The sequence below is a fragment of the Manacus candei genome, unplaced genomic scaffold (genome assembly GCF_025592945.1).
Source record: "Manacus candei isolate 608988 ecotype Guabito, Panama unplaced genomic scaffold, ASM2559294v1 h1tg000017l, whole genome shotgun sequence".
Lineage (NCBI taxonomy): Eukaryota > Metazoa > Chordata > Aves > Passeriformes > Pipridae > Manacus > Manacus candei.
The window spans coordinates 32,859,015-32,881,510 of record NW_026138065.1 but is presented as its reverse complement, the minus strand read 5'-3'; the positions used below and the strand labels follow the sequence as shown (position 1 = coordinate 32,881,510).

At 38.9% G+C, this 22,496-nt stretch overlaps 1 protein-coding gene across 19 annotated transcripts in view; it reads left to right on the top strand.

The window, feature by feature from the left end:
- The window catches only part of EHBP1 (EH domain binding protein 1), a 212,190-nt gene that overhangs the window by 65,413 nt on the left and 124,281 nt on the right, over window positions 1-22,496 (top strand). For 15 of the 19 annotated variants that reach the window (XM_051783616.1, XM_051783615.1, XM_051783631.1 and 12 more), the window contains exons 6-8: window positions 14,326-14,507; window positions 16,131-16,270; window positions 22,325-22,429. In XM_051783616.1, coding sequence (XP_051639576.1) covers window positions 14,326-14,507; window positions 16,131-16,270; window positions 22,325-22,429 — 427 coding nt within the window. The remainder of the gene's footprint in view (window positions 1-14,325; window positions 14,508-16,130; window positions 16,271-22,324; window positions 22,430-22,496) is intronic. The other 4 variants (XM_051783633.1, XM_051783632.1, XM_051783625.1 and 1 more) reach the window with 1 other exon arrangement.

The window sequence follows — 22,496 nt, the reverse complement described above, 5'->3', positions numbered from 1 at the left end:
CTCTCAATGCACTGCTGTCAAAGCAGGTGGTTTCTTTCTCCATCCTCTCTGCTCCCCACTTTATGTGCAGCAGCCCCTTCCATGCTGGTGCTCCCCTGGCCTTTGGAGAGCTCAGTTGTCTGACCCCACTGAAACACTGTGGGGGTTTTTTTCTGGGTGAGTTTTCTTCTGGTTTAGTGAGAGGAACCGGGCTGTGAAAGAAGAGCCAGTGAAGTGCCAGGGCTGCTGCAAGGCAGAAGCATATGGCTGGAAAAGTGGGATGCAGGTAGGAGATGAGTTAGGAGACAGACTCTGTGTCTGATGGGCTGCAGTCAGGTAGGAGTTGTTATGTTGTGCCTCTGCCCTGGATGAGGGTGCTGAGGAGAGGGGTTGTGTCTGGGACCCCTCATCCTTTTCATGCCCTGCAGGAGCTCACACCTTGTGCTGCAGCACAGCTGCTCTAGATGGGCCTGGTTGCCTTTGCTGACCCTTTTTGATCAAAACAAGATTTCCATCTCTCCTCTCCTGCTGTCCTCTCATCCAACGCTGTGGAATTTCAGGGAAACCCCAAGAAATCACCTTCTTGTATGTGGAGAACTAGCCATCCTTTCTAAACCCAACTTGCATCAAGTTTCCCTTGCTCTGACCTGTTTCTATCCTCCTATTATGGTAGGACTCTCTCTCCTTGGCAGTGAAATGAAAATTCTAAGTTCATGCTTTCATCTTGGTGATGTTTAAGAAAGATACTGAATAAACTTATGACATAGGGACATTAGGAAATGTTTTATAAAACCACGGATTATTATTAGAAGTTTAGAAAAGAACAAAAGTGTGGCCAGACCTCCTCCTAACCTGAGTAAAAGCTGCACTTACTCTGTATAGTTACACTAAAAATAAATCCCCTCTTGCAAAAGTTTGCACAATGCTCTGCACACGTGCATGTGTCTGTATGCATGGGTTTGTTTTCATGTGCTGTAAACCCCGAGATAGAATCTCCTGGTTTATAAGGGCTAGTAATTTGTTCCCAAATTTAACAAGGTGCTTAATCATATGGCTTTCTTTAACTTGATTTAATTACAAGTAGATCGTGTGCTTGAAGTTAGGCTTGCACCTAAATACCTTCCTTAACCGAAGTGCATCTTTGGTGTCTCTATATCACTGTGTTTAATGGACATGGGGGATCTATGGGCCTTAGAGATGAGCATTTACACACGTTATCCTGTGATAGCTGGAGGCAGTAACAGCAGATCAGGGCTAAGTTCTCAGTGACAAATGGCTACAGGTTTCCATAAGACTTCTCAAATACCTCTGTATTTTCGTTGCATTTTTTCATGTAATAGAAGACAAATTTTGTAGTAATGATTTGTTGTCTCCCCTACTTAATTTTGCAGTCTTTTTTTGGTAAAAGTTTTGTAATGCAAGTAATGCTTAAAGAAATCAAATTGTGGAGCAGAATTTGAAAATTCCTTTTTATATATTCAATATGCAATAATTATTGTTGTTTGTTAAGACTGCACCGGATTGCTTTGGGACATAAAGCTCTCACTGCCCAGTACTTGTTGAGAAGGAAAAAAAGAGCTGTATCAAGTTTTTTGCAATTAAAAATCTGGAAAAACTTGTTTAAGAAACTATTAGCCCAAGAACATGCATCTTTTGTCAGTATAATATGCAGCCCTGAATACAACTCTTTTTATCAACAGTGCAGTGTTTCATATTTAATCAACGTAAAATTGAGTGCTTCCCTCACATGAATGTAACACAGATCAAGTCTCAGCCAAAGCAAATAAAAGAATGAATGCTTTGTTAATCATCCATAACTAATTTGTGCATACACAGAAAAAATGAAATCTGTTTTTGACAAGACCTTTTTTCATAGAAGCAGCAAGGGAGAATTGAACATGTAATGTGCATTAGTAATAGAGAATAGCAATGGGAAGATCTGAGATGTTTGCCTGGAACTATTTCTATTTCTTGATAGTTACAGCATTTAACAGAAACCTCAGATAAAAGAAGGGCAGATTTTTAAGTTGTTTGCTAAAATATAATATAATATAACCTGTGCTGAAGCAGACATAGATTGATTCTTGTATGCCTTGGCATATATTCATAAGTATTGCAAGGAACTGCCACATATCTCTCTGACAAACTCAGCTAATAGATAATACACAGTGAAGAAAATGTTAAATGCATTGCTTCTTTGCACAGGCAGTATGATTGTGTTGCTCTAGTGACAGTGTGGTTATGGTTGATGGGGCAGCTTCATTACAAGCCCCTGTTTTCAGGCTATTGCAGCTTTAACAAAAAAAAAAAATCATCCATTTGACTGAAATTTTTTATGCTTGTCAGCCTTGAGGTGAATTTTACTTTAAGTACAAAGTTAGAAGAAATCCATTTAGCTATTTGCCTGATTTAAACAAATTTGGAGCGATGGATGGGCTTTTAAAAACTTGAGGTTTTATGTTTATTGCAGAAACACATTTTGGAACGCTTTATGTTTATCCTTGCTGTTAAAATGTATATCATGTTGTTTATATATATATTTACATAAAAATAAATAACTACACCTGCACCATACACCATTCTCGCTGTTGTGTGCACAGGGTGTGACAGCTGAGATGTCTGACATGTGTGAGCATGCCCCTGTTCTAGCTGCACACAGATCTGAATTTTCAGCTGCCTCCCTTTACCCTGGTTATGTACCCACCCTTTGCCCCCTGCTCCTTCCCACATACGTCAGACTCAAACCACCTGTCAGTGGTATGACATTGGTGACATCCACAGATCCCATATTTTTCCTCCTTCCTTTGCTTTGTAGAGGAGTGTGCTGCACACAGGAGTCCTCACCTGCCAACCACACTGCTCCAACAGCTGGGAGGAGACTTGCGTATTGAAGTGGTCTCAAAACTGGGGGTTTGCCCCTGATAGTGAGCTGCAGGTTTGGATAGAAGAAATAGTAATGAAGTTGCACGGGCAAGAGAACTGCCTGTTGGTGTGAAGACACTTTCTTGGAAAGCCAACTCTCCCAGAGTGAATGTTGTGATTGGTGTCACAGCCACAAGGCTGAGAATAGTGGTGGCCTTTCAGTGTGTCCCCTTGGTGGCAGTGGGAAATACAGGGAGAGGGAACAGCACCAGCAGGTCCAGTAATTTCTCTGTAGTTTGAGGGATTTCTCCAACTGCGTTGTATCCTCTTGTTACGTGTTTTGGTGGTTTTGGCTCATGCCTAAAGTGAAGCTGCGAGCAAGAGAAAAAAAAAAAGCACGGTCATGAATTTAATAATGCTCCAATAATATTACTGAGATGTTCACTTTGAATAACATCATGCTGTCTTTTTTGAAGTGACCTTTTAGCTTAAACATAAGATATTTCCAGTGTGATCAATAATTTGACCTGGAGACTCTGGTCTGCCAAGGAGAATGTTTGGAGTGTGAGCATCGCTGTTCAGCACATCAGGCATTATAGACCATTCAGCCATTTGTTCTGGGCTTTTGCAGTTAAGGTCCAACTTTCAGTACAGAAACAATATAACATAAGAGTCATAATATGTTCCCTTGACACTGTTACAAGGTTTTCTCTGTCGTAGCCTTGCAAATTTTGTCGTTTAAGGTTGTGCCTTCACTCTAGGAAGTTATGCTCAGATAATAACAACTGGTTGATGACACACTGGTATTTTACAAATCCCATTTTAACAGGTTTTATCTATGCTAAATAATTAATCTTTCTCTCGAAAGAAGAATGAAAGTATGTAAGGTTGTTGGATCAGTTAATCTTTTCACTTTGTTTCTTCTTCAGTGAGTTTTACCTCAAACTTGCTTCCTTGTTGGAGATTACAAAGAAGCTGAATAATGTGTTTACATTTGCAAGTTTGTTTAAACAATCAAGAGTTAATTCTGGGGTCTGTATCATGTGTGTCTTCCTGCATGGCATTTGTTTCCTCAGGACAAGGCTTGTAAGTAGACATGGCCTGATCTACAGAACTATGGATCTTTCAACAGCTAGTCTCAGTATTATATTGAACTCAGATTAAATATTCACCGCTGAGCTTGAGGTATTATTTCAAATCCACCTTTTTAACGTCGAAGAGTCTGGATATTTGTCTTGAAGAGACACCAAGACAGAGTAAGAAAATTTAGAGGCTAGAATGGAAAGAGAAAAGAAACTCGAAACAACAGAAGGGCTTTTCACATCTGAAACCAACAATAAATAAGTAACTAGTTTATCCTCTTTAACAAAAAAACCCCACATTTGTTTTTTCTCTAAAGACTGTCTTCTGTTAGGGGACACTAACTGGACATCTTTGTGTAGCTATTTGAAGGTCCAGTACACCATTCATGGGATACTTCTGCATACAGCAGGTGAACAGTAGAGTGGATTATAAAAATGGAGGCTTCCTGTCAGGCAAAGTAGATCTGAAGTGCCAGACACTGGTAGGTGAGCTTTAACATAGAATTATGACAAGTATTGCCTAGTATTTTAAAACAAAAACCAGAGTGAGTCCCTTTAGGCAATACATGAAAAAATGTGGAGTTACGAGCTGCTGAGCAGTAAATAAAGTCATGGTTATCAAGTCAGCTCCTCTGTCCTCCCCCTGGAAAGAGGAGGTCACATATATAAAGTGTTTCTTACTCCAGTTTCAGTTGAAAGCTTAGGAACTACCTTTATCATCTGCTATTTCTTCTTCTCCAACATTAGGTAAATTATCTGCATTTCTACTTTGTTTTGAGGCTAACTACAGAAATACCATACAGTTATACAACAAACCCTTCAAAATCAGGGAGAAAAATGAGCCCAGGCCAGGGGGAATGCTGTGTGGAAGTACCTCAGCTGAAGCAGAGCATGGGAGCTGCTCTCGGAGGCAGGCGGCACACTGTGAGGGATCCAGCCCAGCACACACAGCTCACAGGAAATGAAGGACTGTTATTTGCTGCCAAACTGCCAGCCCTGCATGCAGTGCTTTTCCCAACAGCCTGCCTCACCTGCCATGTGTCAGCAGTAGCTCAAGCCCAGACTTCTTTAAATCTGCTCCTTTGAGAGGAAAGGTTTGAGGATGTAAACAGCCAGTTGGTAATAACAAGTCTCTCTGCCAGCTTCAGCTGAGCTTCCATGAGCTTGTGGCCCAGATCCCTGGCAAAATAAAAATTCTGTACGGGAGTTACAGAAGGAGTTACTCTTATATAGCCTTTGTTACCTAAAAATTATTTAATCTCAAAAGCTTTTGTTTACTAATGGTTACTATGTTGTAGCACACACAGACTTGCACACAGCTGTACCCTGAACCTTAACAGGCCTGGGGAGATGGTCACACAACTGACTGCTGAAGCGTTTGGGGACAGGAAAGGAACAGACAGTCCCTACCAGGTAGTGATCCCAGCAGGAGAGTGTGAATGGCTGTGAAAGGGAAGCAGAACTATTAGGGTGTTCATGAGCTCAGCACGTTGGGATCTAGACTTTCCAGGAAAGGATGTGCTTTTTCTTTTGCTGCTAAGGGAAGCAGGATAGTCAGGCATTCCATGGTTCCTGAGTGCTACAGCACAAGCTGTAGCTCTGCAAACACAAGCAAAAATTCACGTACTTCACAAAGCTACAATAGTGTTTGCATAAAACATAAGGACCGACTGAGTTTAGCAGGTGATCAAAGGCATCTAACGGTAAATTTAAACCTGTCATTATAGAAGAAGAGAAACTTGCACAGCATCTCTAGAGAAAATGATCTGAAAGAGCAAAAAAGCTACAAATACTAAAACAAATGTTTCTCAAATCAGTTATCAATCTCCTCTATCCTTCTGTGGGAGAATGTTCAGGAGTTGTTCCTACATTATTAAACAGTCTAAAGGAGAAAGCAATTAAGGTTATATAAAAGGACACATAAAGCAGTTACCATGTCCTCTGCAAGGTTCAGTATTTCAGGGTTCAGCAGTTATCTGCTATTTATTAAAATTATCCAACTCACCTATAAATTTTTCTTTGTTGTCTTTCATAAACAGCAAGCCTACTTTAGAAGGGGATACCTGTCTCATATACATGGTCTATTAATAAATTGCCCCACTAAAATTTTAACCATGCTCATAATTTGCCATCTGTCTGGTAGTTGTCTAAGAAGCTTTTTGCTGGAGAAACAGGACCTCCAAATTTTCTTGGTGTTATTTTGCATAGTGTAGATGAATTACCTCAGTGTATGAGGTATCATTTCACTTTCTAAACTTCCTATCTGATGTTAATCCTTGGAGATTTCCAGAGTCCGTGAATGCAGAGGATTAACCTGTGAAGATGAATGGTTTGTTGTTACCCACAGTAGGTTGGTTGAGCACACCCACAGGTATGATTTTGGTCAGAAAGAACCTTTCACTACATACCTCAGACTCTTGGGGTGCTAGTGAAATCTCATGGGGCTATAAGAAGACAGTAGCTGTAGTAGCATGTTGTGTTTTCTCTTTGCTTACCAAAATTATCATCTCTGCCTGTGTTAAGTAAGAAACAACGTGTGGTGCTTCCAGTATTACGATTCATCAATATAGATGTGCTATTAAAACCATCACATTGGCATTTTTGAAGTAGCCTTTTAGCCTAAACCTGAGATATGACCAGTATGCTAAATGGTTTGAAACAAGGGCTTCGGTTCTGACAAGGACGGAGGGTGTATTTATATTTATATATATTTCTGTAAATAAGTGTAGCTGCTTCAACTTTTGAAAGTGTTTTGTTTCTTTCCCAACCCTCATGTTTAGGGCTCCAACCTTTCTGGTATGTGCAGAATTTTTTAAACATTAAATTCTCCATTCAAATGCATCATAGTTCCTAATAATGTTCTGGATACCTTGAACCATTATTTGCTTTTAGACAAGTTTTCAGCCGAGGTCGTGCTGCCTTCATTCGGTCCTCCAAATCTCCCATCTGCCTGTCTAAATTATTTTAACTGACATAGTTTCTAATTTACTCTCTCCAGTTGAGAGAGCTCCCTGTAGCTTGTCTATTTTAGCATTTAATTGCTGTATACTCTCCCAAATTAAATTCTGTAGTGATCCATTTTGCTCTGCCAGTGAAGCAGTGATCTTTTCATCTAAGCAAGATGGCACGTGCAGCTCAGCCCCGGGCTGGATCCTGCGCCGGGAGAGGGAGAACCTTCCAGGCCCCCCTCCAGCAGCGTGTGGGGGCTGTAGGGGTGGTGGGGATTGTGTCAGAGGACAGCTTTCCTCCAAAATGGTCTCCACTTAATTCTGAAGCAAAAGGGAGAGTGAAATCCATTGTTCCTCTCAATGGGTTTTTACAGCTAGAAAAACTGCTTTGTCAATTATTTTCTGCCCAAGTTTGCAGCAGAGTGCTCCTCCTTAAAATCTGCATGTCTTTGTGAGCTTTTTATCATTTGCTTTTATAAAAGGTGAAAAGGCAGCCCCTAAAAATATTACACTGTACGTTTTCCTTTTCTGCAAGAAAGACAGTCAAACCCCATTGTTCTTTTTGATAAAATAACAATATCCAATTACAAAACTCCTTGTCTTCCCTAGTTACGTGGTTTTGGATAATGTTTGTACAGTGCTTGCAAATTACTTAATATATTTCTATTAAAGAGGGACCATTTAGTATCTAAATAATTAAGAACTGCAGTACTTTTTGATCTAGTTTCTGCTGGATGGAAATATTTTCCTGTTTTTCTTGGTATATGTGTATGGAAGGGAGGGCACTGGAGCCTTGGGGGTTACAGGCTGCAGCTCAGCAGGGTTGCAGGTCTGTAGAGGCAAGCTGAGTTCAGGTGTGCAGAGGTAAAATGCATCCTGCTGATTTCTGTGGAGGGACTCTTCCCCAGCCCAAATAACCCAGAGAAATATACCCCATGAACAAAACCAAGGCATTGTTTTGATTCTGTGTAACTCTAGAAGCTCGAAGGCAGTTTAACAGAAAATACAAAGCTGTCTCTGACTTATTTGCACCTCTTATATTAACCTCGCTGAAGACTTGCCAGGCAGTTGGTAAGTACAGGACACAGGATCATTAAAAATATGTTTTAAGGAAAGAAGGCTGCATGAAATTTGCATTACAGCATTATTCATCTCTCCTTTAAATTAAGAGTCTGGATTCAGACCTTTCATTTGACTTGCTTCATTCGAAACAGAGTTGGGCACTGTTTAATAGTGTGATGTGTTTGTCATCTGTGATCATTGTCTTCTGAGTAAAAGCAGGCTGTTTGTTTTATAGCTGTGGTACAGGCTCTCTGGTCCTAATTCCTTAGTCAGAGTATTTTAGTCCTGTTTGCTGTGAAAGGACTGCTTTAGTAGGGAGAGATGGGGATGATTCCTAGAAAAGGCTCGTGGTACATGGCATTGCCTCACATTGTTCTCATTTTAGAAGGAGATCAGACTGTATGGTTCCTTTATGCTGGGCAGATATGTATGGAATGGTGACACTTACTGTATAGTCATTTTTGGGATGTCTGACACTGCTCAGAGTCAGGAGTGTTGTGGCAGAGAATAATGTGTGGTTACCTTATTGAAAAATTTGTGTGGTAAGTGGGTCTGGTCCTGTAGCTGTGACAGTAAATGCAGCTTCATTGGCTTCATTTGAACTGACTGCAGTTTGGCCAATGGTAATTTTTCCTTCTCTAGACCCAAAATTTGTAATGTGATGCTCATTTGAGGGTTTGTGGAAGTAACTTAAAATGCTGGAGAGGGGTAGTGTTGGGGATTGTTCCATGAAAAACCATCCATAGCTATTTGAAGCCCTGTTTGCAGTCTGTGTCTGTGTATGTCTGTAGGTTTCCAGGCTTTAGCAGAGCTGAGTGCCAGGTGCTCCTCTGCAGTGGGAGCTCATCTGAGCCTGGCCCTGAACTACTCTCAGCTGTGTGGCTTCTGATTGACTTAATTTTGTCTCCCTAATGGTGCCAGTGAATTGCACCTCTGTTGGTATCTGAGATGACAATGTTTTTAAAGTCTGTACAAACACAAACAACATGCTTAGAAATTGGGAACTACCCGGATTCATTATTACAAAAATATTCTTCTGTACAAAAAAAGGAATGCAACTATTATTGACTTACTTAGTACTGCTTGCTCTACATATTTCTTTGTCTGAATTCAGAAATCAAAGTACTCCAGGGTATTGGGAAGTCTTTCTATTTTTTATATTAATTTTTGTTTTACTGGCTTTGAGCTCTTATTATTATTCCAGATATTAATAATTTGCTAGGTTTCCTAAAGTATCAGGATGCACAAGTATCAACCACCCAGTGGGTATAGTGCAGACCCAGCCACACGCCTCATCCTGCTGTTTTACCAGCTGGGAACAGCTGATACAACTTGGTGTAGTTCCCAGACAGGGTTATTTCACCCAAAATATGGTGTATATTTGAGAGATTTCAGGGACTACGGGAGTAGGAGGAGGAATCTGTCAAGGGAGTGAAGCTGCTTGTGAGAGAAAAGCAGAAATTCCCAAACATAGGAGAGTATCATGGAGAAGTATTGCTGTGTGTTTATGTGTGGGTTTTATTCCTCTTAAGTAAATTACAATGATCACTTTTGTGAATAGTGTACTTTGTAAATAATATGCAGGTGTCTCAGAGCCTTTCATTGCCCCAGCACAGCCATTATTCTATTGTGCAAGGAGATAGGCTGCCATAGTTTCTGCTAAGTAGTTATTTTTTTAATCATTTATTGATGATTTCTAAAAGAATGGCACTTTTTCTTTTTTCTTCTGGTATGCTGCTTCTCTTGCCAGAACTATACAGTAACAAACAAGAAACAAGAAAAAAAAGGTTGTTAACCAGTATTCCACATATTCTCATATGAACCCAACACTGCCCATTCTCAGTCTCAGTAGGATGTTTGAGCTGGAAGTAACATCGAGGTGTTTGTATTTTACTGGCATTGTATATTATCTTCTGTCTTTCTGTTACTTTCAGATATCATAGTTGATTTTATTTGCATAATGCATTGCCTTTCTTAAAAAGTAAAGAGTTTCCAAATTGCTGTTTTCTTAGAGAATGAGCTCCACCTTTATAGTTGTGCTTTATTTTGTCACCTCTCCGTATTATTACATTGGATTGTTTCCCTCTTGTGACTTCAAAATTGACTTTTTCTTGCACCTTTAACAAAATGGGATGTGGCAACTCTGGCAGTCACATGGATGTAAAATACCTGGAGGCATAACTGAGCCTTACACATTTTAAACTCTGATTATATAGTCAAAAGCAGAAAAGTTGAGCAATTAAAATATTTGCCTTGGGATTCCTGCTTTACCATCCACAAAACTCTACATGTTCATATGAGACACAAGTAATACCAGATCAGACTTTTACTATTAAATGGCTGTTATTTATTCAGTATCTTACCAAAGTGTGCTTCTCTTTGGAATAACTCATTCCAACCTACGGCTGAGCCGTTTCTGTCTACTCCTGTAATAGGTGTTTCTCTTGGAATATATTGTCTCTGCTAATTTAAGAATTATTTATTCTTCTGCAAGAACATTTCTCTTTGGTTTTGGGGTAATTCATTGTATTATACAAAGCATGTAGGTTTTTTTGAGGAAAATGTTACAGTCTTTGTAAGAAGTGGCTATTAGCGTGTTCTGACATTTAAAGACAATTTTTTAGAAGTTGGTTGTGTGTCAGAGTAGAAAGCACAATCCATTGTGAAATCAGTCATGGACCTAAACACCTTGAGAATATTCTTTTCAGGGGCAAAAAGAAGTTTTCCCTCCTCTGCTTATGTAGCTAAAACCACATAGGGCCAAACCTGTAAAGCTTAAAAGGAGAAAACATTGCAACACTTCTAACTTCAGTTTCTGGGAGAGTAGGAGTACGTACTTAAACTTGCACGTGAAGCAAAATAAAACTTGAAAGGTCAGGGACTGTCTATTTTTGTTTGGATTTTGGGGGTTTGGGTTTTTTTTCATATGATTAACTTACAAATTTGGATTTTTATAGGCAATTGGAACCTGAAAAGCCAACCACTGTCAGTGTCCCACAAAAATATGTAATAGATTCGTTTCTTAGGAAGACTGAACTCAATTGCCAAGTGTATCTTATTCTTTACAGCATGTCAGGATATGTAGTGGTAGGAAAATCTTCTTGCACATGGCTGACTTCTTCCCTTTGCACTGGCACAGCGCTACCTTCACTCTTGTGTCCCTTTTCCTCTACACCACATAACTCCAGAAGGTTTCATAATGAATTGCTGAAGATCGTCTTCACTGGGAGAACTTTACCTCTTCCTGATTCGTGTCTCTTATGCATTCTCTGATCCAGATAATCCAAAGCTGCAAAGGATAAGATGATCATTAATACAATAAGTAGATACCGAGTGAAAATGTAATTTGATGTTATTCCAAAATATATCTGTGTCCAGCTTTTGGATACTTGCAAGCTTAATGCCGTGTTCTTTTTCTTCACTTCAGAATCACCATTGAACTGGAATTTGGATTGTCTTGTCTTGTTTGCTTTGACTTTTTTAATAAGATCACTTTGATAAAGACATGGTGACATCTGAGTTACCAGACAAGATGATGATGTGTTTGTAACAAGTGAAAGTAGCTCTGCCCCCAAATACACCTGTTTATTCGGAGTCACCAAAGTGTATTTGTGTCCCCTACAGTGCTCCCCCCACGGGACCCTGTGGGAGGTCTGTGTGTTGCTGCTGTAAGGTAGGGTGTGTGTAACAGGTGAGCCAGCACTGAAAAGGCATTGATAGTTACACAAGGAAGTAAATCTAGACCTTTGTTGAATTGAGGTGTTCCCAGCTGCTGAAAAGTGATTTTTATAGTCAAAGTGAGAAAGGTACTTCAGAATACAGGCATGGTGTGGCTGAGCAGCGATTCATCTGGAAGGCTGGAAGCAAGTAGCCATGTTTATGTTTCATTCTGTCTAAGATCTGTTGATCTTAGTAAGATCAACATCTTACTAACAACATCAACTACCCAAGATCTTGTAAAATTTATTGTCTAAGATCTTCTTAGGTGTACACATACTTGATATTTTTGGGGGTATTTTAATTGATGAAAGGGAGTGAGGACTCCCCTTTGAAAAGAAAAAAAAGTAACTTTTTAAGGAAAACCTAATTATATAATTTTGGAATAAGGAACAAATGAAGAGTCTTTCCATGCAATTGAGTTAATATTACTAACTATAATTTCAAAAAGAAGAAATGTGATACTGTAATACAGGTTTTAAAACCAGCTAGGGTATAAATGGTATTTATGCATAAGCTCATCCCAGTGGATTCAAAGGAGACTCGAGTCCAAAGTGTGACAAATGTTTCCTAATCATTATAGCCCAGCAGTGGAATGTTTTCCTTCGGCCTGGCTGCAGGTGCAGGTACATTCAAGTTAGAATCATGCAACTGTAGAACAGCTCAGCTTGGAAGGGACCCAGAGAGATCATCTGGTCTAACCTTTTATGGGACAGGGAGACTACATGAGATTATCTAGCACCCTGTCTAGTTAAATCTTGAAAACCTTCTGCAATGGGGACTCTGCCATGTCCCTGAGATGATTGGTTCAGTGATTGATTGTTCTTGCTGTGAAAAATGTTGGTCTTACATAAAGATGAAACCTCCTGGTGCAACTTGTACCCATTGCCCCCTTGGGCTCCAAGTTACTTCTTAATTTCTGGTTGCTCCTGTTCTGTTTGGCAGAAGAACATGTGCACCAGTGTGGATAAGTAGTTTTTACCATACCGGTTGCATAAGTACTTGCACACCACATCATATATGCCGGCTTTCTTTAAAGATACATTTGAAAAAAATAAAACTAGAGGAGGTTTAGGCAAACTTTGTATTCACCTTGACCGCCATTTTTACACAACAGTATGAATATTGAAAATTTAGCTTTATGAAACAAGTTGCTGTTAAGATACAGACTGTTTATATGCCTTGACCTGGAGAACATGCCCAAAAGAAACTCCGTGTCCCTCACATTGCCCTCTGAACGGGCGCTGCAATAAACCTTGCCTTGGGTATAACGAGCTGTGATGCTGGTTATTCTGAAGGTATGATACAATAACAGATTATTGTTGCCTAGACCTGTGTAATCATTGGAACTCCCTGATCGTACTTTCCATTTTACACGTTGTCAGAACCTTGGACCTTAATCTTGCTCTTTGATTGGCAGCTGCAGCCGGGGAAGGAGCACTTGTATTGTTTGTGAGAGTCGCATCTGTTCAACTTGATTCAGCTTGAGAGTATTTGCATATTCTTAAGTATTTCTTCTGAGAGGGCCTAAATCCTTCTCAAGTGTTTGATGCATTTTTGAAATTCATTCATAAGGTATCTACATGCACTAATAGTTCTGTATAATATTGCTGTGCATAATCTGTCAGATAAGGCTAGTTTTTTAAACAAGGTATTCTTTGGGGATGACATATTACATTCTGACTTATTCTACTGGGCGGAAATGTCAAGTACTTTCAAAAAGGATGCTTGAATGTTTTGATTGAATTAGTATTCTTTATTCAACACAAATTGTCAACTGCAGTAAAATGTAGTCTTATTGTGAGAATGTTTTTCAAAAGAGTTAACAGCAGGGCTTTTTTGTTTTATTTTTTGTTACTGGAGCTTTTATTGCATATAATCGTTCTTTTGCTGCCGTTATTAGATGGAACAGGAGAGTAGATTCTTAGATGTATTTTAGATTAATTTGTTTGAATTGTTAAACCGTGGGCAACACTTTTATACTGAAATAAAACTCAGGCTTTTCAAAGAAAACTTTGGCTATTATTTTCCTCTTTTCTTGCCCTTTGTTTTTTCCTTGCAAAATTTTTAGCAGTATTTTTGGAAGATCTGTCAAATTTAATTTCAGAAACCTGTCACTCTTTATAGTGCATGCACAACACTAATGAGAAGTACCACTGCTTTGACAAATATTCAGGTGTTACATTTAAGCATTGAACACAATCTAGATGAGCTTATACCATTGTGTAAAGAAATATATGCGTGGTTGAAACCCATGACTTCCATAGGCTGGAAGTCGTAATCCAGAACTATCCTAGTTTGGACAAAACTACTCCAGTTTGCTGTGAGAAGAAAATGAAATATATTTCCACTAGTTTAAAAGGATGTGTGCTGTGGATGCTACTTCAGCCTCAAGTCATTAAAGACATAGGATCGCATATGGAAGACCACTACCCATAATGAACAACCTTTTTTTTTTTTTTTTCAATTGCATTAAGAAAGATGCACCACCATCAGTGGCTGACCTATTTTAAGAAATGGTTTTCTGTCTCTAGACAGGGCCATAGCAATGTCCACTGCCTGTGTACTTGAAAAAAAGAATGACAGGTTTAATAAGTGTATTTTCTGTTTTGTGCACATGCAGGTTTTAGTGTAACAGACCTTTTACATTAGTTTTGTTTTTATTTTGCTTTCAGGAATCTCCTTCTGGTCGTAGAAAAGCACTTGCCACCAGCAGCATCAACATGAAGCAATATGCCAGCCCCATGCCTACACAGACAGATGTCAGGTTAAAATTCAAGCCTTTGTCTAAGAAGGTGGTATCTGCCACACTCCAGTTCTCGTTATCTTGTATTTTCCTGAGGGAAGGAAAAGCCACGTAAGTTGTTGTTTGTTGGTTGGGTGTTTTTGTGTTACTTTTCAAAGTGCTTTGTGTTACTTTTCAAAGAATTCTTTGGATAAAGAGGTCTTTCTATATAGATGGCAGAATTTGAGAGAATCCTTCAGCATACTTATCATTCCTGCCGTACTTAGTTCCTTGACTGGGTAGAAGTCGTTTCTTACTCTGATTTCAGTCTTGTGTTCTTCAGAGACAAATCACTTGTGCACTGATTACCACTCCCTTGAATTGCTCACTTGGTTCTGTCCCTTATTTCAATGGCTTTTGAAGGGCAGAGGTTACGGATTGATTTTGCAGATCCTGTAACCTCTCCTGCAATTTCTGTCAGATTCCAGATGTCAAATGTTGACAACTTCATGTGCATGGAGAACGGATTGTTTGTCACCCATCCTTTTTCCTTTTAGTCTCTAGAATATGGCAGTGTGAGAATGGCAGTACAAAAAGAGGTAGATGGGGAAACTACTGCTCTAGTAGTTCTACCTCTTTTCAAATTTCTTTTTCCCCCCAAAAGAGTAACAGTTTACTTCCAGCTTTCAGTGTTCTGAATGCATCTTGTAGACATTGCCTACTGCAATACCATACCTCAGAAATGTTGCATAAGCAGCTTTCCAGGCTGCCTTGTTAAAACTTACATTTGGACACTAAAAGGCTTTTTGTCTGCATGCTTTGAAAGCCACAGATGCATTAATTACTATTAATTACTATTACTGTTTCCCTTCACTGATTAACCTGTTGTGAAGCACATCTTGACATATCATATAAGGATGATGCTTTGAAGTATTTAGCTTGTGATTTAACATGGTTAAAATGCAGCTGAAAATGAGAATGGAACAAATCAGTATCTGATAGCCTCTTTTTTTGAACAACCAGCATCCGTGAACTATACAGTGAATAGCTATACTAGGCTCTTAGTGGGTTTTGAGGCCATAATGTGTAAAAGCTGATCCATTTAAGCTCACATGCAGCTTTTCCCATTGGAATTGGTACATTTCAGGCTGAAGACTGTAAGTCAGGTAGATTGTAAGTTACCAGCAGTGCTTTCATACTTTCAGTGCCCTGAACCAGAGACCTGAAAAAGCTGTTATTTGTGAAAGCACTGTTTTCCAGTATGTGTAAATAGACACTGTCCTACTAATGGTTTTTTTGTCTTGTTGATGATTTCAGATATTTAGTAAAGGAATTTTAATTTCTATAACAGCATCAGGAGTTATAAATGAATGTAGTGATAGGTATTGCATGCAACATATGGACAGTAGGTCTGGGCAAGCATTTTCACTTTAACCAAAGCAGACCAGAGAAGCATTTATCAGCCTATCTGGGCTCTTTTAAAATTTTAGGAAGCAGACATTGAATTGACTCTTAATGCAAGGCAGTATTATTTTTAGCCTTTAGAAATGTGTTAATAGAAAACTTTCTCTTCAGAAATTAATATACATGAGTGTGTTCATTTTGTTATTTCACTATATTCAAGATCAGATCTGAGATCATAGACCTCCCTGAAGAAAACATCAAAATATTTACAGAATTTTTAATAATGTGGTAGTATCAGATGTGGTATTAACAGGCTGCATTTTAATGCCTGGTATGAAATTTGTTATTTAGGGATGAAGACATGCAAAGCCTGGCTAGTTTGATGAGTATGAAACAAGCTGATATTGGTAATCTAGATGATTTTGAGGAAGACAATGAAGAAGATGAAGAAAACAGAGTGAATCAAGAGGAAAAGGCTGCAAAAATTACAGGTTGGTTTTGCCACAGGCATGGTAAATTATAGTTTCCTTTGCTAATTGTAAGCTGTTTTCCATGAGTTTTATCCTTATTTGTGTTTAACTTTAAAAAAAACCCTACCAAACAAAACAAAATTTAGGGTAGCTTGATTGAAGAGGAACCCATCCATAACTCAACAAAGTTTAATATTTGTGAATTTAAGATTGATTTCTGTATGTGTGTGCTGGTTTTGGAAGAGAATGCACTAAGTAGGTAGTATTTTAGGGAAGCAAAGAACCAGTGTGAACAGAGGAATAGAAAAAGCGGAGGAAAAGGGTCAGTGAGTGAGAAGACAAGAGGGATAGGCTCGAGTGAAATAATGAAGACAGTTTATGAGAATAACTGCGAAATGAGTTGTGCCATGGACAGATGCTGAGGTTCTGCTCAATAACATGGCAATTCCAGGCAGCAGACTTCTGCCTTTTGGGGGGGGTGTCTCATGGAAATGAAATTGAGAGTCTGTTAAAGGACTTGAATGGAATTTGAAAATAAGGTTGTTTGAAGTGAGATAGTGTAACCACATTTGAATTGCTGATGCAAATGCTTAGTGTGTCCAGGATAGCTGAACTAATCGATGCAAGTCAGATCAGGATGAGATGGTGTTAAATTGTTGGTAGAGATCAGTATGTAGTACTGCTCCAGGTGAGTTCTGTAGGAGCTCTTAGTGTAAAGATCAGGAAAAGAAAATTAACTTCTGGTGCCAGACTTCATAACTTCCAGTGCTTTTTAAAAATATCAGAAATAAAGGGATCCTTCTCTAAGATGGGGAAGAGTAGCCCGAGCAGAGAAGTGAATTGTCAAATCTGTTCTTGAAAATTCAGAGGAACATTGGTTTGGCATTATGAAACATTGCTTTCATCACTTCTTTTTGAGCTTTCGTTGCAATCAAAAGGTTCAGCCTGAAGCAGTTATTACTTAGTTACATTTAGTGTTGTGAAAGGATGCAAATATGTTTTCTCTATGCTTTACATATTCAATTAAACATTTGTACCCTGACCAAATCTTTACTTATGCTCTATGTGTCTGGCACAGAACAGATTGGAAAGTCCAGAAGGAAATATTTGAGAGACCAAGATAATGTACTCTTGGTCGGGGAGCAGTGATATACCAGTCTGGTCGCACTGAAATTATTCTGCAGAGTTGACTCCTTTCCCAGTGTAACCAGAATATTTCAGATCAGAATACCAAACAAAACCTGACATGTTCATCAGGCCCCATGGGATAATCAGAGAAGGGCAAATAAAGGAGAGGCAATGTAAAGTCTATAGAAACTACTGTGCACAAGAGTTTTATTTAGATCTGCCTGGATACTGCACTGAGGACTGCTACAGAAGACCCATATGCAGAAGAACAGCAGCTGAAAAGCATCAGATCTTGTTTCTCAATGTTATTGATTTTGCCAACAAATGACTCCTGAACAAGCAATAAGTTTAGACTAGTCCACTATCCTTTGGCTATGGAGTGAACATCCCTGGAGGTAGATGGGGAAGGAGGAGCTGTCTGATGTGCAACACAGTGTCCTCACTCAAGTTGTTTTGGAGTCATTTCAGCTTTTCCATCTGTTGTTGCAAAGGCCAAAATTATCTGTTCTAAGCAAACAGTACAATACCTACTTGAAATACTTCTGAAATACACTTTTTCTGCACATTGCTCAGCCTGTTCTGATACTGTTTTCCAATGATTCAAGATAGGAGGGTTGGGTTGTTTTTTTTGTAGATGAATCATTAAGGAAACCTGAGGAGGGAAATGTCAGCCTTGGATTTTTCTTCTTATGTTGGCTACAGTAGCTGAGTTGCGTTTTCCCACCTTAGACAAGGTGAAGGATGTTGAAGGGGAATGAGTGCACGTAGTTTCCCAAGCAAATGGGAGAACATAAAACATAGGGCAGTAAGTAAACGTTAATAAATAAACTGTAAAGTATCTATTTCAACATGTGTTTGAGATTGATTTCATAGGCAGTTGGAATGACTTCTGTAATAAATGTAATGAATGGGGAAAACTAATAATGCACAGGGAGAAGAGCTGAGGAACCAAGAGAGAAAGAGGTAGGAATCATTGTGGGAAAACTAATAATGCACAGGGAGAAGAGCTGAGGAACCAAGAGAGAAAGAGGTAGGAATCATTGTAGAAAAACAGGAGGAAATATAGAAGAAAATGTAGAAATTTATAAGAAAAATTTAGAAGGAAATGTAACAAAGCCGATGTAGCGAAGTACTCTTTCTAAAATTTCTTTCAAAAATAGTGTTCACACAATGCCATAAAGTTAATTGAGGAAGTGACATAACCCTTTTGAAAGCTTGCTGCTACCAACGTTTTCTCCTCTGCTGCTGTGCTGGGTGTTGGCAACAAGGAGCCGGAATGCTTCACTGACTCAGAGTTCCCTGCGGCAAATCCCTCACCTCGGTGCGCCTGTTTTCCCAACTGTAAAATGGCTATACCACTTCACAGGAACCATGGGAGCATTGCATGGTTAACGTTGGCAACTGAGCTTTGAAAAAGTTAAGTTCAAGTAGCAAAGCAGAAGGGATTGTTCTCCTACCTTTGGCTCAAGGTTTTCTCACAGAAGCGATGGACGACTTGATGACTTAAAAGTTGTCGTTGTCAAGGCACAGCTGCAAGAGGTGCTGCAAATCTTTTATCGCAGACACTGTTCCTTCTAGCAGTGTACAAAAGTTTTGTTGGTTTTGTTTGTGGGTTGTTTTTTTTTTTATTGGGCCCAAAGTTACAGTCTTACAGGTGGACATTTATATCCACTGCTAGGAGAACAAGGGAAATCTGCTGTATGGGGCTCTAGATGGTGCAGGCGAGTTAGGAAATGCTGCTTCTTTTCCTTGATGTGTTGCTCAACTTTGAGTAGGTATCTGTGCTCCTGTTTTCTTCAGCTGTGAAATAGGTGGTGCAATTCTGACTGACCTTAAAAGCACTGTGGAATTTGGTGTGGTCAACATGGGAGCTGTTGCCACTTCAACTGACCTTAAGATCAGACTGAAAGATGTTTTTTAAGTACTATGTTAATTTAAAGAAATCCCCCTCCATCTCAGGCTTTTCTCCTCTTCCTTCCCAGTCGTTCGTGTTTAAATTTTTCATGTGTAAAAGCGGTATATCCACCTGACTGTTCTGCTTTCTGTGAAGCTGAAAATTGTGTTTGTCACCATGAATTTAGTTTCAAATATTTTGTTTCTACACTGTTAATATAGATGGATTTAAACCTCCCAGAATTATCTGTCCTTAGTCTTCAGTTGAAGACAAGGCATCCCAACATACCTGAAGAAATGTGCCTCATAACTCACAAACAGGGTAGTAATAAATATGTTGCTTCTCTTAATGTTTTAATTGCTACTTAGAACCTCGTGCTGAAGTTAATAGTTGCCTGCTGCTCCATCTGCCCAGGAGCACAGTGACTGTCCTGAGGCACCACATGGAATCAGCAACATGCCCATGTGCTACCTATTACAGGAATCTGAATCCCAGCACGTTTCAAGAGCAGGCTTCTGGACAGCAATATGTGTAACCCTTTCTTGCAATTTGCAAAACCATCCCTCCGAAGTAAACTTCTGATACATTTACTCTTTTTTGTCAGGATCACCAAGCTGCTTTAAAAAAAAAAAAAAAGAAAGAGAGAAGAATGAAAAAAAAACCAAAATCCAAACCAGTGATTTATGTGACATACTTGTAGAACAAGCTAATGTATGTTTGTAGATAATGAGATTTATAAAAGATAATATGGGATATAAATCTCCAACCTACCATTTCCATACTCCAAAATATTACATAAACCATTTAATATTGTAATGAGAAACATTGTAGTGCATATGGGTGTTTAGGTTGGCAGATAGGACCAGGTGATTCAGACCACATCAAAGAACTCCCTCTTTTTAAAGCTCTGAACTTAATTTGTTATTTTCTGACAATAAAAACTGAATTGTAATTGTTTTGGGGTTTTTTTTCACATGCTGTCATAATAGATTGTAAATCATGTCAGCATCTCAGCCTGTTTTAAACTAGTAATTCGTTAGTACTACTGTTTTATGAGGTCAGCTCTGTTTTATTTGAGTACAGGAAGGTATTTTCCATTGTCTATCTTGAGTCCTAAAAATTCCCAGAAGGTAGTATTGTACTGTTCAGATCTCTAAGGTGTATATATGATTTTATACTGAGAAAGCTAAGTTTTGGGGCAGTTTTGGTGTTATTTTTTAGGATCAGAGTCTTGTTTGTCGGAGCTAAAAATAAGGCATTGAGGATGGTTGAATTAACTCTATGTAGACAGATAGAAGTGTAATCCCATGTAAGTAGATTTGTGCTTTAAGGTCAGGAACAGTTAGAAGGTGTGTTACAGAGGAATTATGCTGATGGTTTGTCACTGTCAGCATATAGTACATCCAATAGGTATTGGCAGAGTAGATAATTTTTCTTGGTAATTTGCATATTGGCATATCTTTGTAAAGCAGTTTGAATTTGGCAAGGAAATTTTTGACCATATGACGGAAATATTTTCAGGTTCTGGACTGCTTTGGGCTTCAGGTTCTTTGTGCTGTCCGTGAAGGCATGAAATTAGGAATGGTGTCAGTGCCAACTATGAAAAAGCATGAAAAACCCCCCTCAGCCAGGAAGTTCTGGGTGGCTGTGGGCACCAACACGAGTTGGGACAGTTGTGATACTACTCAATTTTTACCTCAGTTTGATATTTTGCTCCCTGAAACTAGTTCAGCAAATAAAGATGAACTTTTGCTTTCTCAAACAAAAGCCAGATGAGAAAAAGTTTAAAACAGCAGCGAACTAAAAGTGGTACTAAGAAGTAGCTTTTTGTGTACACAAGAAATTGAAATGTAAAGGAAATACAAGAATGACTGGCATGAGAAGTGTGCAGTAAAGTTGTCTACATAGCTTTGACTTCACTGGTGACACCCAAAGACATCATCCCTTTATTTCATTGGGAAAAAACAGGAGATGGAAAAGACTCTTAGTGGGGCAGTGATATGCAACAAGCAGGATCATCTCTTCTGCACAGGTTTCTCCAGCCTGTTTGTCAGCTGGAAGGATGAGTACTGGTGTCCCCTCTCCACAGAAACCTGTGCTTGATGTCTCTCAGACATGCCTCAGGCTCAGTCCCCATTACTACAGAAGCTGCATTTGTCAGATGCTGAGGATGGGACTGCATTAGGGGCTAGCAGAGAGGAATTTTTCCCCTTGGGCCTTAAGCCACTAAGACCTAGTTGGTTTTTTTTTTCTTTCCTTCCAGAATTGTGGAGGCATCAACAGCTTGGTTATAATTAAACTTTAATATGTTTTAAAAATTACTAGTTCATGGCAATTCAGACCTCTCTACTATGGATAGAAGGTGAAATAGGATTTTGCCAAACAGTAAGGTGTTACTTACATAGCATGACAGTGAAAATTCAACCAACATCCATATATTCAGTTTACATTCTCATAGCAAAATACTGATCATATATTTTAGAACTACTTAGATAAATTCAACTTGTCATAGATCAGAATTTAATGGTGACTAATTGTAAATGTTAAATAATCAGTGTATGTGTATAAATAAATAAAATATTTAAAATGTATGTTGTATATATTAGTTTTCTGTAGCCTTAAGAGTTTGGGAGGGATGTAAATTTTCTGGGCCTGTTTTGTGTTGATTGACAATGTTTTAATATACAGGTTTTCTTCACAAGCAGGAAAAGTCTTTAAATTATATCTAGTACATGGATCTGAGTTTTGAACTGATGTGCATACTTGTCCTCATAAAACTAATTACTGTTGCTGACACCAAAAATCTAGGTTTTGTTTATGTCTGTTAACTGGGTTTCACGTTAAATTATCACTGAAGCACCTACACAGGTACTTTGCTGTAGTTATATAATTGTGAGGACTCGTTCTAAATCTCTTCTTTTAATTAACTCTAAGTGTCTTCTCTTTTGCCCTCTCTCCTTCGCTCTCTCTCTCTCTAGTAACAGTGTTCGTTCCACTTCTGTTTCATTAAATGCCCTTGCCTTACGTTTGTCTTGACTGGCTTCTATTTACAGAAATTGTAAACCAGTTGAATGCTCTGAGCAGCTTAGATGAAGATCAAGATGACTGCATAAAGCGAGCAAATATGCCTTCAGCTAAATCAGCCAGTTCCTCTGAAGGTCTATGAGCTTTCATCCTTTCTTTCTGTTTCTGATTGTATTTACTGTGACCCATTACCTTTTGACT